Raw genomic sequence first — 16,497 nt, forward strand, 5'->3', positions numbered from 1 at the left:
TTCTTTTTTCTTTCTCTTTCCTCCTTCCTCCTTCCTTCCTTCCTTCCTTATTCCTTCCTTCCTTCATTTCTTTCTCTCTCTCTCTTTCTCTCTTTCTTTCTCTATCTCTTTCCCTCTTTCTCTCTTTCTTTCTAAGCTAACGTTGCAAAGGAAAAGAGGTTTTCTTTTATCAGAAAATATACAGGAGCTAAACATGCCGAACGCTCAGCTGTTAAGCATGCAGAAGACAGGGCAGACGTAAATGTTTCCATAGTGACATCTCCTCACACAGTCTCGCCCATCTGTATACGATGCTCAGGGACGCACTCCTGGCACAGCATCGCAGGGAAGCAAGGCGGGGGGGCACTGGGGACATGAATTACCAAGCCACAGAGGCAGCCAGCAAAAGTAATGGAGATGGAGGCGTTTGCTCCTTCCTGGAGTGCTGGGACAGCCAGAAGGGCTTGCAGACACTGCATCAGGTGTACGACCCCATGGGGGCACAGGGCGGGCAACTTTGGGTCTCACACCCCAGGGAATGGGCAGATGAGCTTTTGGCTGGCCCTGGGCCCTGCTGGGGCGGCTGGGGAGGAGGGGGTGTTGCCTGCTTCCCAGGAGGATGAGTGTGAGGGCAAGTCCCGGAGGGGATTCTTGTGATAATTTCTGGCCTTTGAAGCGTCCATCAGATGGGCAGGACAACAGGAAGCAAAACCCAGGCTTACAACTTTACTCTGCACTTCAATGAGCAGAGAATTTCCAGAGACCAGCAGGAATTTTTACAGGAGACAAAGTGCTGAGGGAAACACAAAGGAGGAATGAGGCAAAGCGCCTAGAAATTCTGCGAGATTTCAAGGGAGAATTACCTACGATCTCTACAGCTCAGGCTAATTCACAGCGCTTCGTTGCTTCCCTCCTCACATGGCACAAACAGATATCCGAAGGATCGTTTCTGCCAGATTCTCACTGTAAGCTCTTTAGGGATCGCTTTATAGATGTTTCACTTTAAAACTAGATTGAGAAGCAAATATATGTGATTAAAGATCAAGCTGGGAGGTATTAGTGTCCATCTTTTATTACATACAAACAAAAAATAAGTTAGCCATATGCCGTGCCTCGTTTGTTTTGGACTAGCGCACCAAATGGAACCTCTAATAAATCATTCATTGCTTACCCACCTCCTGGCTTTCCTTATGTTTCCATCCTGTTATGTAAATATCACTGACATTTGAAATGAGACTAATAAAAAAAAAAAAAGAAAAAAAAAGGATTAAATCTGCAAGTTACATTTGCAACTTACAGTTCAATTATTTTAGACAGATATGGAAACAATCCTGGTTGTCCACCTACAATTTTCTTACCAAGCAAACGTGGGCATGCCAAGCACATGCTGATAGCTCACAAAATATGGCTCTCCAGAGGCTGAGTTACTCGGAATCAGCCAGGCTGTGGCCAGCTGCCACAAGTAAAAACATTGTGCAAATCCTGCTAAGAGGGAGGTAAGTTTTAGCTTGTAACTTGCCTGAGCATGAATTTCCTGAGCAAAGCTACAACTGGTTGAAAATGATGTTTAGCAAAAAATATGTGTGACGGGGGGAGGGAGCTGACTTTTGTTCAGACCATCGGGGGATTTTTTGGTTTTCTCATCTTCCAGACATGTTTTATTATGATGAAAGGATTCAGGGGTCAAGAATAATCCTTCGTGTGTATTAGCACATATGGGAGCAGTTTAGCACACAAACAAAAGCCTTCCAGTTGTCCAAACAATAAAAGAACAGAAACATATCTCCTGACAACCCTTGTTCTTCACAGGGCTGTAGTTCTTGCAGACCCAGAGCAGATGTGTGCGCGCTCAGTGCCCCTCAAAGTGAAGGTGCCTGCTGCACATCAGTAGCGTCTCCTGAAGCCACATGCATGCCAGGTGTCCTGTGCAAAAAGATAAAAAGGAGAGTGGCAATGCAAATTATTATTTATTTTTTCTTTCCCTAGCAGTGCAAAGTTAGCAGGAGCTGAGGCCTGAAAAGCAGGTACAGATTATGAGGCTGCAGCATCTCAGACAGCCACAGACGCCTGTGGGTGAGCTAACAGCCCATCACCACTTCAGTGGGTTCGACTTTCCCCATCTCAGTGTCCCTCAGACTCGTCACAGTGAGGACTCCTTGCTGCATCAGTCCAACAGCAATTACCTGGCTCTCCTGAAGCCAGCACCTAAACTAGCAGCTTTCTGAAGCACATGGAAAAGTTATCTGAGGTTGAGTTATACCGGCCTCTGTACTCAGCAGGGAGGATGCATGATGAAAGGCTGGTAATGCCAGACTATGTTCTGTGTGCTCAGTCTGGGGATTTGTTTTTAACTTTGTGTAACTTCAGAGGGTCTTGAAAGGCCAGGAAGAGAGGCTGTAAATGGGCATACCTTATAAATGAAATAAAACAGGATCCTGGGGATACCTTGTGTGCGTGTCTTTGTCGCTAAAGCTGTCAGGTAGCTTGAGCAGGAGCACCGACAAACCAGGTAGATCAGGTGAAGCTCTGAAACTCATCTGGGGATAAATCAGTGTTGAGGCTGTAGCTCCCCAGCTCCATAGGGAACACTTGCAGATGTTATTTAGTAATATTTTTCCATTGCTTGTAGGCAGCAGCTGCTTGGTGGCCGGAATTTAGCAGCGAACTTTAATCTGTTTCAATATATATATTTGTTTATAGGGAAGGAGAGAGAAAATATTGGCGGATGTCAGCATGGCCAGGATAGCATTGAGTTGATAACCTTTTCCTGAATGATTTTCATTTTCCCTCCCAAGGTCTCTGTGTTAGGAGACTTGTCAAAGGATGCTGCAAAGAAGATTCTTTGATCCAGCCTCTGCTGGGAGGTATCCATGGCCTGCTCTTTTGGCATTCAGAGAGTGAGACCTTGTCCTGGGATTGTGATGAAGGTAGACATCTCCTCTGGGTCTGAGGAGCAGGCGCTGTTCAGGAAGGTAATGCCTGAACATCTTGGTCAGGCTGTCTCAGCGAGACTGATCTGAGACTGACCAGAAACACCTGTCTGCCCAGAGCAGGGCCGGCTCTGTCTCACCACAAAAGGGCTGAGTCTGTCCCAAGCCACGAGGTTTGAGAGTCCAGTCTGCCCATGACACCACGCGTCTTCTTCTGCAGTGCAGAAATGATGGAGATGGATCTCTCTTCTTACTAATTTTCCCTTCTTGTGCAAGAAAGCAATGACAATTTGTAAAATAAAATTAAAAAAAGGGGTGGGTGGCGAGTTCTTAACCCAAATCACCAGTTCATTCTTCAGAAAAAAAAGGCACTGGACTAGACGCTTGCTACAGTCTCTCACGGCCACAGGCAGTAATTTGGGAATTAAGAGATTTGTGCCTTGGTCACGCGCTTGCCTCAGCAAAAACCGACCTCCGCTTGAATGCCAGGAGGCTGGGCCCCCTGCCAGCATGCTCCCTCACAAGCAACGTGGGAGCCGTGACTCTGTGGGATCCCTGCGTCTTCTGCTATCTTTGCTTTGGCATATCTCAGGCCCTCTGACAGCATATCGCCACTGCTATAAACCACCGGGAGCCTGAACATAACTCAGATGATGTTATCTAGGTAAGCGAAAGTAGTTATTATGTCCAAGGCCGTAACTACCCTCTGTGCTAAATAAATTCAAGAATTTGAAAGCAAAAACGTCTCTCTGCCATACTCCTTCTAAGAATGATTGCTTCTTGCCTTTCAAAGGGGGGAAGGAGCCTGCTAGAGCATTACGAGTTTTGAAGGAATGTCTGTCGCGGGACAGGTAAAGAGCCAACACACTCCATCATTTGCCATCTATGCCCTTCTGTCTGTTGCCTGTTATACCTCTGTCCTTTGCAATGCCAAGCAGAATGAGAGAAGAAAGTCTTATAGGACCAGGATTGTTAGAGTGGGATGTTTAATGGGGCAGTATATCACCGCTGCCTTCGCTTCTGTGGAACAGCAGCGATTCTACAACGAAGGGGTAGGCTTGTGTTGAAGCTGAGGGAACCATTGCCTTAAAAAAAGAAAAGCAAAAAACAAACCCCAGAGAACTCGAGCAAGTGACTTCTTCCCATTATTTGTATAGAGAAGGCTTTTCACGGAGAATGTGGATAGATTTTATACATATATATATATATTCTTCCCCTGAGAAGCTTAGCACTGAGTGTTAATAGACAGATCAAAGAGCTACTTAGCCACTGGAGCCAGGGAAATTGAACCAGGGCAGCAAAATAAAAATCAATCGTGGCTTTTAGTGTGCTAAAAGTGATTTTGTTCAGAACTGACTTCTGCGTGAGTACTTTGTAAAGCTTAAGATGATGAAAAGTTTGAGTTCCATATGCCAAACTCCATCTCCTGCTCTCCTGCTATCTGTAACATGACAAGAATGCTTTCTACATATGGAACGATTTCAGATCTTCCCGTCCTTACCCTTCGGCCTGACTACCCTCTTTAGTCTTACCATTTGCAAGGTTATTCCCCAGGATCACATACTATAAGGATATTATTAGCCTGCTCACCGCCACATTTCTGGCTCAGTGACTTGTGAATAATGCTGTCCTTCTCGGAGTACGCTAATAAAACTTCTACACCATGCAATCCCTAATGGTGTAGAGGGCATAGTTGTTACATGAGAGCTATTTTAAGATGGTTTTGAATCTTTAAAAAATAAAAATATAAAAGGGAAAAAAGAGGAAGGGTGGGGAGGATATTTCTTGAATCCCTCAGATCGTAAAACTTGGCCTGACAAGGGTAAAGAAGAAAAAATCCAGATACCTCAAACAGTTCCCCAAGTGTCTAGACTGCAGCAGTCCTCTGAGGGATGGAAGCCAAAGCTAGATTTCACTGGTGGGAGGGAGACTCTCCCTTCTCTTGCTCGCTGCATCCGTGCGTAAGCTCCAGCATTTCTAGATCCAGTCCCAGACTGAGCGAGCCATGCTGGAGCCATTCAGTCATACCTAGTGTGGGTAGTGGGCCAGCATATTTCATCTGACTTGGAAGAGAAACTCCTGGTTTGGAAGAGGTTCCCCTTTTTTTTTCCATGAAACTAATTCAAAAAAGCAGCAGCTGTTTGAAACTTTTCTGGAGTTTGGAATAATAAAATAAACCCTAGAAAAACCACAGAAGTGACTGGGGGGGGAGAGGGGCTATGGGGAGGACAGTATTCATCACGCAGCTCAACACTTCAGCATGATAATCTCAGAGTTGGGGCACAGTCGCCCTCTCTACCCCCAGCTTAAGATTTGTTACAGAACAGTCAGGCTGGAATTTATTCATTTTTTTTAAATGAAGAGATTAAAAAAAGTGAAATGTAAATTTGGCTACATGCATTTCCAGGACAGGACTGTGGTTATATAAAAAAGCGCGCAAAACATTTTGCTTTTTCCGAAATTCACTCTCCTGAACTGTTTGTTCCTTAGGCTAAGAACAAAAGAGAAGCGGAGTCTTTGCAGCCTGGAGAACCATTTATGCTGTTCTTTGCAGCAGCAGCCATTTGCATACATGAAATAATTATCATGACTCCTCTCAATTATTTCTTCTCTACGTTAAACAAACCCCTACCTTTTGATCTTTCCTCGCTCTTCATGCCAGGACAGCTTTTATGCAAAGGTGCAAACTGCTACATACATTAAGCGTGTATTGCAAGCTCCAAGCTTTCCAGGGGCATTAGTGTGAGAGGTGTCATACCTGGCACAGCTTCCACAGAGCTGCTTGTTTTAGCTGTTCCCGTAAGCGTCCTTACAATGTGAAATGTGCTCGATCTCACCTGTTTCTAGCACAGAATAGATTAAAGGGGAAAAAAAATAGAGAAGAGGCATCAGGAAAAATAATGTTAGAGATGGAGAGACTCCCTTTCTAACATAATATATTCTCCAAGCTAGTTAAATGTTAATTGCCGAGTCCTCATTAAAATGAGTCTCATGGGTTGTCTTTACTTTAGCAAGTCTTCTGAGAATTAAGGAGCTGGGATCCACCACTTTGTGCTTTTCTTTATGTCGAGCGCTTCCCCCCCTCCTCCCAAGCAGGCACATAAAACTGGGTTTTGCTGCGCAGAGAGCTTCAGCACGCCAGACCGTGGCACACCAGCTTCCTCACCGCCTCGAGGCTGATGCCTGGATAAGACAGGAACCCATTTGGCGGGGGAGAGGATCAGCGTGTAGAAACAAAGGTGCCACGGAGCGAGGGCGGGGGGAGTCTGCGCAGGAAAGTCGGTATCAAAAGATGCACGGAAGCTTGTGAAGTCCGGGGAACCGCATCAAGCGCGGGTGCCTGTCCGGGCGTGTGAGCTGTCAGGGAAAGGAGGGGAGGCAGAGCACCGTAATTATGCCTCATCTTGTGACTGGTGCGAACGCTGCCAGCAGCGAGCACGCCGCAGAACCAAGCTGGCTGCTTTCTCAAGGCAAGCTGCAGAGCGCTGAGCGCCCCGAGCCGCAAAGGGAAAGCAGTGAATCAACAAAGGGGCACGCCGGGCCCCTGAGCACCCGTGTGGTGCAGGATTGTGTCAGCAGCAAGGTGCTGCCCCTCCCGTGCACCCAGAGAAAAGCAGAGAGGCACCCCGTTGTTTATAAACACCAGAGACGAGCAGGTTACCGTGGAAAGTCATTTTATTTCAGAATTTCACACACTCTTGTCACAGACCATGCACTTGAGACTTTCCCCTTTACAGATCCACAGCCTCCAGGCCTGGGAGAGATGGGGCGTCATCTCTTCACACTGCAGGTACCCACATGCTAAGAGCGAGGGCCGTGAGGGCGGCCTGCCAGGAGGCAGAAAGCAGCCTCTTGGTGCCGTAACTGCTTTTGAACACTTGAAAAGAAATCAATCTGAGTCAAAGGATTAGCGGTGGAGCTCGGCAGCGGCAAAAACCCACTGCTGAGCGAGTTGGTCCTCGCCCTGCAGTTACAGGGAACAAGGTGACGGTCTCGTAGAAATCTCGTGTGAGTTAAGTTACACCAGAACACACCACAGCATTCTAGGAGCCCGGGCAGCGAGCACGCAACGCACGCCCTGGGCCTCTTACAATCAATTTGTCTCCGAGCTGCCCTGCCAGGAAGGTGGCCAGGAGCTGCCCTATTCACATTCGTCTTCAGGTCCTCCTGCTCCGTGCTACAGCTTCGACTAGACAGGAACCTACCTCTAAGACAGCCCTCGTGGCTGCATGTCAGCCTGCGTACTGCATTTAATACTGAAAGGTGCCAGTTCCAAAGGCTCCGCAGCGTCCCTTTGTCCACAAGCCGCGTGCAGCATTAGTGTAAATTTCTTGCATAGCTGCCTTGCTCCTTCCCTGCCTCTGCCGCCCCTTGTGCCTGCCCCTGCTCTGGCAACACTCCTGGTTGCAGTGTCCCTGCGACCCGTGACGTCTTTGGCCTTTGCTGAGACTGCCACAGCAGCGATTGCCCCCTGTGGTGGCTGCCTGTAGGAAGGGAGCGTTCACCTCCCGAGAACAACGGGCTTGTGGCTAGCTCAGAGGGGGGAAAAACCCAAAGGGAAGTAGTGATTCAAGTGAAATGGAGCAAAGTCTACAGAAAAGGCAAAAAGGCAGCTTCAGTCTCCATTTGATACACAAACTGAGCTCAATAGCAGCAAGAAATGGCCATAAAATATTAATTCATTAGGTTGCCAGGAAGAAGGAAAAGCATTCATGTAAAAAATTCTATAAACAGATATGTATGTGGCAACTGTGCTTAAGCCAGCTCAAGACAGTGGCTTCCTTCTGCTTATTTCTCTCCTTTTTTTTTGTATCTACAGTTTTGATCATTCCAAACCATGCTGCTACTCAACCCTGTATGAAGACCACAGCACTGGAGTCAGCACCAAGTGAGGGGTGAGATCACACTGAGGAAGTGAACCTAAGGGGAACTCCTGACAACCCCGAGATTTTAATATTTTCGTTGACCTTCAAGTAATTAGGAGAAAGGGGAATTTCCCCAAGTAGCCCGTGGGCTCCAAGTCTCATCCGTCTGCTTTTAGGGTAGGAAGGCTGACATCAGAAAGGCAGTGGAGGGCAGGGAAAGGAAGAGGGAAAAGAATACGGGAACCAGAGTGAAGAGCAATCAACAACTGACCAACAGTGACTGCTGCAAAACTTACAGAACACAAAATCATACAAACGGAATTCCTGTTAACCTTTTATACACTACAGACTTTATATACACACACACGCACTTTGAAGTATGCATCTGGCAGTCTAGAAAGTACCAGTACGCTAAGGATTAAATAATTTAAAATGTAACGTCGTGTTATCGCTGTATCCGAAATACTATCTGACACGTCGGCTAAAATGGACGGATTGTCTGAGAAAGATGCTCCCACCCTCATCTCACCGGCACTGCCTCTGAAAAGAAAACAACGGCTAAAGACTCCCCTCTGTGGCTCCACTCCTGAAACTCACCTTGAAACTTCCCTGGCAAAGGGGACTGAGTCTTGAGAGGAATGGAAGAGAAAAGGATACTTGCTCCCTCCAAACTTGGCCTCTCTTGGCTAGGGAGGCTGGACAGCAAGAGGAAAAAGCTGCTGAAGCTGGGGAAAAGCAGGGATGTTTCTGTAACAATGGCTGAGATTACCATTTGGGATGCCCACAGCCCCAGCCGGACACCCTCCCTCCCCCTTTTTGAAGGCAGGGGGCCAAGAGGCTGAAAGCAGCATCGAGAGTCCACGTGGCTAGTGCAGGAGATACCAAGAGTACCCCGAAATCCACACCATGGTCCAGCAGCAGGTGAGAGGACAGCCAAGGGAGAACGGCCTGGCAGCAGTGGTGGACAGGAGTGGGCAGAACTGCACGGCCGACAGGCACAGACAGACAGAATGGGAAGGTGTCACCAGCTTTCCAGCAGTAATTGCAAACTGGGAACACTGGAGAGTCAGCACACGGGAACGAGGAAGGGGGAAGGCGGCCTCAGTTCTGGGGTGACAGGGGAGGACTGAAACACAGGGAGAGCAGATTGCCAAGCCAGCTCCTCTCTAAATGCCAACTCTGCACACGTATGCTCATACCAGCACACGGAACAGAACCCTTCTGGTGACACCATTTTACTCCTATCTTTACCGACTTACAGAACACGTGCTCATTACAAAACCGTGTGAGGCACGCAGTCCTGCTTCCACCTCCTATAAACCAGAACAAGCTCCCAGGGAAAAGATGAGAAGTCCCTGTTCTCACGTGCATCTCCCAGCCCTCCCCCGTAAGGAGCCCCTCTTCCTTTAGGCCAGAGACACCTAAGGAGCTGCCCTTTTTCCATTCCCAGGGCCATTCCCACCGGCAACACCCAGCAGATCTGGCTGAGCAGGAATGGCAAGCCCTGCTCCTTTGGCTTCCTCGCACAGCCAGACCACAAAAGCTTCTCCCTCCCCTGCGACACCATCAGTGAGAAGTGCCTGCACTGGAGGTTGTCGCAGCAGACCGGACAAGCCTCCTGCACCCAGATCACAAAGGATGAGAAGGTTTTGTAGGGGCAGGAGCCACAGGCATTCCCCTCTTCCAAGGGCTACAGCACTAAATACTGTCAGTGTAATCATTATTTCAATCAGAAACACAACACGCAGCCCTAACTAGAACATCTCATTCAGTCTGCCCTGCATGACTGTGTCGAAGTGACCAAAAAACAAAAGAAAAAGAGGAGGAAAAGTGAGACAGCGTGGTAAAGCAGAGAAAAAGAAACGTGAGGACAAAATCAGGCTGGAGGAAAGGAAACCTCAGTGCAAGTCTGCTAAAGTTGTCACTGGATTCACCAGCCCACTTCCACCGTCTTCAGACCAGAATGGACTCGCTGCAGTAAGCGCACTACAGGAGAAAGAAGTGCATAGTTATTTGTGTTTGTTTTTTTGTTTGTTTTTGTAGATGCTTGAGCATCAACAGAATTTATGCAAAGATCTCAGAGCTGCAGTTTCAGCCTCTTTTCCCTAGCCAATGGATACCAGTTGGGGCAGAGATGGTGGAAATGGACTGGTAGCACCAAGAAATCCAGCGGGAGCACCAACTCCACAGCAGGAAAGAATAATGAACCAAAAGAAGACAGAGAGAGAGAAGTGGAGGAGACATGTTTCGCAGTAATCCAAGTCCACCTTGGCTAAACCCTAGCAATGTTTCCCCAGGTAAGGCCCCGTTACGTCTGCAGCAAGACCTCTGGCTCTGAGAGGGAGCTGTAGAGGGTGTAGCCCAATTCATCCACTTCTTCCGGGGTGAGCTCCGAAAACAAGTTCACCTTGGGGTTCAGGGCGCTGGGGAGGACGCCCGCCTCCAAGTAGCGGATCAGCCCCTTCAGTGCCTGCAAGAAGCGATCAGCCAGCACGTCCTGGGACCAGTCGGACTCCTCCTGGGCCAGGTGCAGGATGACGTTGGTGAGCTGGCTGGCGGTGAGGTGACCCAGGGCTGGGTTCGACTTGCAGACCGCTTTGAAGATCTTCAGGCACAAGCAACGGCAGCCAGAATCGCACTGGTCCAGGGCCCGGAGGCGAGCTGTTTCTGCTGGCCGCAGGCTCAGTCGCCACAGATTGTCATTCTGGGCCAGCCGATGGGGTTTGGCCACGAGGACGATGTCACCCAGCGTCAGGGACGGCAGGAAGTCAATAAAAAGGTGCCGTTCGGGATCGTACTGGACTTCCAGCGTCAAATCTGCCGGGGGAGCTGCCGGACGGATCACGTAATCCAAGAGAGTCCCGATTGCTGGCCAGTTGATAGAGCCAGCTACAACTTTCTCAAAAGTCTCTGCTACAGCTTTGGGGGAAAGGTAACCTCCCACCACACAGCGGTCCCAGTAGCTGCTCCCACGGGGAAAGTACTCCGGGTTTTCCCGACGCACCAAGTAGAAGCCAGGAATGTTCATGATAGTGTCCTCCCCGGGGATGCACGACCATAGGTTCTGCTCCAGCATGAGAGGGACAATGAGCTGGATGTGGTCGGCTGTCACTACCTTTCACAAAAGAGAAAAGTTGGTAAGAACAAGCCTTCTCTCGCTGCACTCAGCTTTATTCACCACCTTTTAAACAGCCTTCTGTTCAAAGGAACTTGGAGTATGGATTCAGCTGTCTCACTCTCCTCTCTGCATGGGATTCACAGCCACCCGTTGCCAAAAGGCATTTTTGGAGGACTGTTTCCCATCAGCAGGGGGATAACGCCAAGGCATAACACAAGCTAATGCTTATAGTGCTATTTTGAGATCTAAAGATTATTTAAAAATACTTCAGGACCTGACGTGGACTGCACACAGAAGAATCATTTTGCCTCTTATCACTCTAAGTTATGAGATGGAGCTGGCCCAGGACACAGCAGCACCGTGCGATAATTTAAAACTGGAGGCAGAGTATGAGGTTTCCAGACAAGCTTAAGTTGCCACGGTTTAATTATCCCATGCTACAACCAGGTACTGCCCTCACCTGGTCTGCCACGCTGTTCAGAAAAAGGTCATTAAAGATCTCTTTTCACTAACGTGATTAAGACCCCAGATCTCAGTTTCACTTGACGCTCCACGCTCCATTCCAGAGCTCTGACTCAAAGCAAAAAAGCGTGCCTCTGAATCACTCGCTATAGCCATGGGCATCTTTCCATCAGGGAGATATGCAGCAGGGACTGCTGTCCAATCCAGGTCTGTCATGCATTAAAAAAAGAGTAGGGAAGACCTACATGAATACACAGGAGTTCTAAGGGAGTGTCACGTATTTGGAAGGAGACAGAAGGGACAGGCAGAAAACAGGTAGAAAAGTGGTAAGAGAAACACGGGTAAAGGAAGAGAAGAAGGAGAAGAAAAGAAGGGCGAAGATAACCCGGAGAAAAGAAACAGCAGAAAGCAAATGCTTGGCAGACAAATCCAGAGCAGCCTGGTCAGGTCTGTTCAAACAGCATTGCAGAAATCAAGGCCTGGCTCCGCGGTGGGAAACGCCACACCGAGAGCCTTATTACAGAGGAATGCCGTGCTGAGGCAGCACCGCCGGCAGGGATGCCCGAAATGCCCCCGCCTCGTCAGCCTGCTGAATAACGCCCCGTCACGAGGCCCCAGGAATTACCTGCAGGTCGTCATACAGGCTGCCACTGAGGTACATGTCACGCAGCGGCATGTCCGGCAGCTTGGCACGGAGGAAGCTGCGCAGCTCGGCACAGATGTCCACGGCTGCTTGCTTGGCCCGGGCCTGCTCGTCTGCTGGGATAGCTACCTTCCTCCGGTAATAGGCGAAGAGCTTTTCTTGCAGAGACAGACGAAGGCGGGATTTTTTCAGCTCCACTTGACTCCTCTTGGCAGATGGCTTGGGCTTTGCGGGTCGGAAAAAGTCTGCAAGACAGAAGGAAAACTTGGATTGTCCGCAGTGTTTCACCGCGATCTGCAAAAAAAAAAAAAAAAAATGTCTACAGCGCAGAAGCGCAGCCTCCGAGATCTCAAAAAGCTTTCAGCAGACATTTTGCAAGCTTTACGCAATTATCAGTCAAAGGGGGGACGTTGAAAATCGTTGAAAAAAGCTACTATGAGAATCAAGTGGGATGAAAACAAGTTATTAGATTTGGAATTTAGCCAGAATGAGACTAACGCTCACATTGTGTACAATGAAGTAATGTTAATGGCTATGTGGGCAGTTCCTCACTTCGATTTCATCAAGAATTCATCTGCTTTTAACACGATGCCAGACCAGTAGACCAGTAAAACACCCCTGAACAACCATCCCTACCTCATTAAGTTTTGCACAGTATGATGCATTTTTACAAATTACCAACAAGACCCAGTTCTAAGCAGGGTAAGAGACCTGAGTAGATCACGCCATCTGGAAATAAAATAGTTGTCAGGACCTTAATCACCACGTATCAGGATGGCAAGATGATGGATCCTGGGGCCAACAGGGCTCAGGCAATCATAGCCCTAATGAAAACCTTCCTCAAACCTTAACTGAACAAGCAGCAGAGAGCACATTTATGCGTATAACAGCAGTACAGTGCTTTATGCTGCTGTTTGCATTATTAAGCTAACCTGCAGTATCCCCAATGCCCTCTTTTTCAGGCTGCTTTCCTACAGAAACGAGCCAGGGCTCCCCATCTATCCTTCAAGCTTCTCTTAACGTGGACCTAGAATTTCAGAAATTATTCACAAGAATTAAGGAAGATTTACAGATCTACGGGATCCTAAGTCTTCAGAAGGCCTGTGGAACTTGGTGGGTGTGGGAGACACCCCCAGAGCAGCGGCGCTGTTAAGGCAGCCAGCTGTCGCGCATTTGTTCGGCAACAGGCACGCGGCCACCACGCAGCACGTGCAGAATGCCTGACTGAGCAGCACACGGATCCGTCTCACCCAGACGCCGCAGCTGCTGCCTCTCGTCCCACTGGGGTCTTTTGGACAGATTTCATGCTTCGTGTGTAAAGGAAACAGCCAAGAAAACTATAAGGAACCAGACTTTATTGCCTGTTCATGAAACAACTTATTTTCCTACCTTGAATTTTAATTTATTTTTAAGCCAAGAACGTGAGGCAGTATTATCAAGGTTTTATGCCTCAATCCTCATCTTTGGGGAGTCCAATGAAATGATCTAGACCTCCTTTAATACAGCTGTCTAGTCATTTAATGTTTCCTCAGCAGAATATCCATCACCATCCTGAAGCTGCCTTTCTTGCAGAGAATCTGGAAGTCAAGTCAAAGCTTGACTGTCATTTTGCGGCTTCAAACACAGAGTCTAAGAAGGTCCCTGATCTTTGTTTTAATTCTCCAAGTGTAAATCTCCCAAAATGACCATGACTTAGAATATAAAACCATTAAGAAAAAAAAAAAACACAAACTCATACAAAAAACACCGATGGACTCTAAATTACTTATTATCACACTCCGAAAGACAACCACAAGTCCTTCTCTTTAGCTTGATGAACACTTGGTGAGCAGTACTGCTTGATTAGCAGTCCTAAAAAGGCAAAGTGTTACAAGAATTATTAGGAAAATGATAGAAATAAAATAGGCAATACTGTAATAAATTACTAGTTATTCACCATTTGAATACTCCCCTCTTTAAAAAGAAGCAAACACACTGGAACGGTCCAAAGAAAAGCAACAAAGAGCTTCAAGGAATGGCTTTTTATGAGGAAAGATTTCACAGATAAGTATTCAGCTTGAAGGAGAAAAGTCTGAGGGACAGTAAAATTTAAATCCATGAAGTCATGGAGAAATGAGGAGTGCCAACAGATGACTGTTATTCACTAGTTCCCAGACTGACTTCTAATAGTTGAAGCTATCGATAGACTGTCTTAAAAGAAAAACATGAAAATACTGAGCTAGACATTAAATTCTCTTCTCCTATGTTCTTTAGGATGAATAACAGGGTTTACGGGATGATTCTGCAAGGCGGGAGTGCCACACTGCTCCATACCTGCGTTAGCGGCCGAAGGATCGGTGGGAAGGGTCTGCAGGGAGCGGCTGAGATTGGTCTTCATGTCCTGGGTCAGTAAGCGAGAGGAGGACCCCAGCCAGTTGGGCTCTTCCCAGCTCCTCTTCCCTGACTGGCTCAAGCGGGTGGGGCTGCTGGGAGCACTGATCGCCCGGTCGTACATCTAAAGCGACACCACCAGGCACAATTTCAGCTGCTAAGGGCCCGACGCTTGCGTTTCACCCCCATCTAGTGCCAACACCCCGTGCGTTTTGGTTTCCCTCTCCTCCTTCCCAGCACCCCCCTGCACGCTCACCCGTTTGACGGCCAGCGTGGCAATGCCCAGCATCGCCGCTCCACCCACGCCCAGCACGAGCCGGGCGTTGGACAGCACGAAGTCGATGGCCGTGCCGATGCCATTGTCGTCCTTCTTGCCTTTGCGCTGCCCAGCGCCTGCCATCTCACCTGGAAGACGTCAAACAAACAGGTCAGAACAGGGCGACCCAAAAAAACCCCACGTTTGTTAGTCTTAGGGTCTTTGTACGGAGCCAGAGGAAGCGACGCCCAACCCTGCATCCCCTCCAGACATTATCTGCCCCCCGGAGCCGAGTATTCCCAGACACGCCACAACAGCGGCGCTGACCAGGCTCTGCAAGGGCAGCGTTTCACTGCTTCCAGCTCTGTTTATGACCCGAAGGGAAACAACCCAAATTTGATGTGGCCGCTAATCATTGAAGCGGATTTAATTATGCAATCACCTAATGCTTTTTTAAGAAAGTAACATTTACTTCAGTAACGCTTTGCAACGAAATCCCGTATATTTTGTCAAACTCTACGACCACTTACATCTTTTCCTTTCAATTGGCGCTTCTCAGCCAAAGCACGGCCTTTTTACGTCTGTATATTTTCTCATTCTCTACCCTATGCTTTAACTTCACTCACAGATGTGGCAACGTAGGGACTGTCAAGAGCTCGTCTCTGACAAACCGGGATCCTCCCAAGAGATCGTTTTTGGACAAAGGCTGCTCCCAGATATTTTAAAGCCACCCAAGAATCAGCATTAGGAACCACAGTGCACAACGGGAACAACTTCCTCACTTCCACCTGACGTTTATCCCTGCCCTCAAGCCTGGCGGGGTTGATTTCCATGCAAGTTATGCATAACACGAACATTAACGTCTCCTTACGTACGCACGTTGGTTTCCTTCAGTTCCTATTTAACCTCTGACCTTGATTTTTAAATCCAGAGAGTTTCCGCGGTCGTCTACACGTGTAAAACACGCTTTCCTAGGTGGATATTCACTGAAATTGAGTGAAGATGCCAGAAAACTCTTCCAGCGTGACTCCAGATATAAACCACCTTCGTATTTGTCTAAAACCAGGCTACAGTATCAAAGAGATTGTTCCTGTCTCAACGGGCAAGGAGTACGATCATTCTTCACCCCAAGGCATAAAACTAGACGCTTGCACAAAGTTAAGTGTATTATCAATATAAAACCCAGGGCTAGAGGTGCGTAAGCGGCCTACCTGTGACCTAAAGCATTTGTACAGGGCACAGGAGTCCTGGTGGGACTGCGGAGGCACCGTCGGGGCTTCTTCAGGACGGCGGCGGGCAGGAAGCATTAACCGGCCGGGCACAATTTGGGAATTAGAGGGCGTGGGGGGGGGGGGTGAGGGGGCAGAAGGAGCCTCCGGAAGGCCTAGAGCAGCCCCCCCAGCCCGCTCCGCAGGAAAGCCTGCCCCTTCTCCAGCTGCCGCTCCCTGTCCTCCGGCCGCTGCAGCCCGCGCTGGCGGCGGAACTCGCTGCGGACGGCGGCCCGGTAGAAGTCGCGGTCGGTGTAGCGCAGCGCCCGGCCCCGGCGCAGCAGAGCCCGGTACAGGCTGAGGACGGCCTCCCGCGACCACGCTGCCATGGGGAGCCGCGGGGGGAACCTGCGGGGGGCCGCGGGGGACGGGGCTCGGGGGCCAGGCTCCTCCCGGCGGGGGGAGGCCTCAGCGCAGCACCGACCCTCGGCAGGGCCCCGCCGCCTCCCTCCCGCCGCCGCCCCGGGGGTCCCCCGGCAACATGGCGGCCCCGCTTCCGGGGGCGGGCGCCATAGAGTGGCGGGGCCGCGCGGGGAAGGAGCGGCCCCGAAGGGGGGCGGCGCGGAGCTGCCGCCCCCTGGCGGCCGGGAGCCGGCGGACGGCGAG

General features: G+C 49.2%; 2 protein-coding genes across 2 annotated transcripts; both read right to left on the reverse strand.

Moving 5' to 3' along the window:
- Nucleotides 1-6,566: 6,566 nt before the first annotated feature.
- MIEF1 (mitochondrial elongation factor 1) lies at nucleotides 6,567-14,767 on the reverse strand (the record flags this gene model as incomplete). The annotated part of the gene is made up of 4 exons (XM_083832109.1): nucleotides 6,567-10,889; nucleotides 11,980-12,242; nucleotides 14,311-14,491; nucleotides 14,624-14,767. 4 exons carry the CDS (start codon nucleotides 14,765-14,767, stop codon nucleotides 10,083-10,085), a joined length of 1,395 nt encoding a protein of 464 aa, XP_083688235.1. The 3' UTR covers nucleotides 6,567-10,082.
- Nucleotides 14,768-16,007: 1,240 nt separating this feature from the next.
- On the reverse strand, nucleotides 16,008-16,220 carry MIURF (mitochondrial elongation factor 1 upstream open reading frame; the record flags this gene model as incomplete). Its single annotated transcript, XM_083832142.1, has 1 exon — nucleotides 16,008-16,220. One exon carries the CDS (start codon nucleotides 16,218-16,220, stop codon nucleotides 16,008-16,010), a length of 213 nt encoding a protein of 70 aa, XP_083688268.1.
- Between the last annotated feature and the right edge of the window lie 277 nt (nucleotides 16,221-16,497).

The sequence above is a fragment of the Anser anser genome, assembly GCF_964211835.1.
Source record: "Anser anser genome assembly, chromosome: 1".
Lineage (NCBI taxonomy): Eukaryota > Metazoa > Chordata > Aves > Anseriformes > Anatidae > Anser > Anser anser.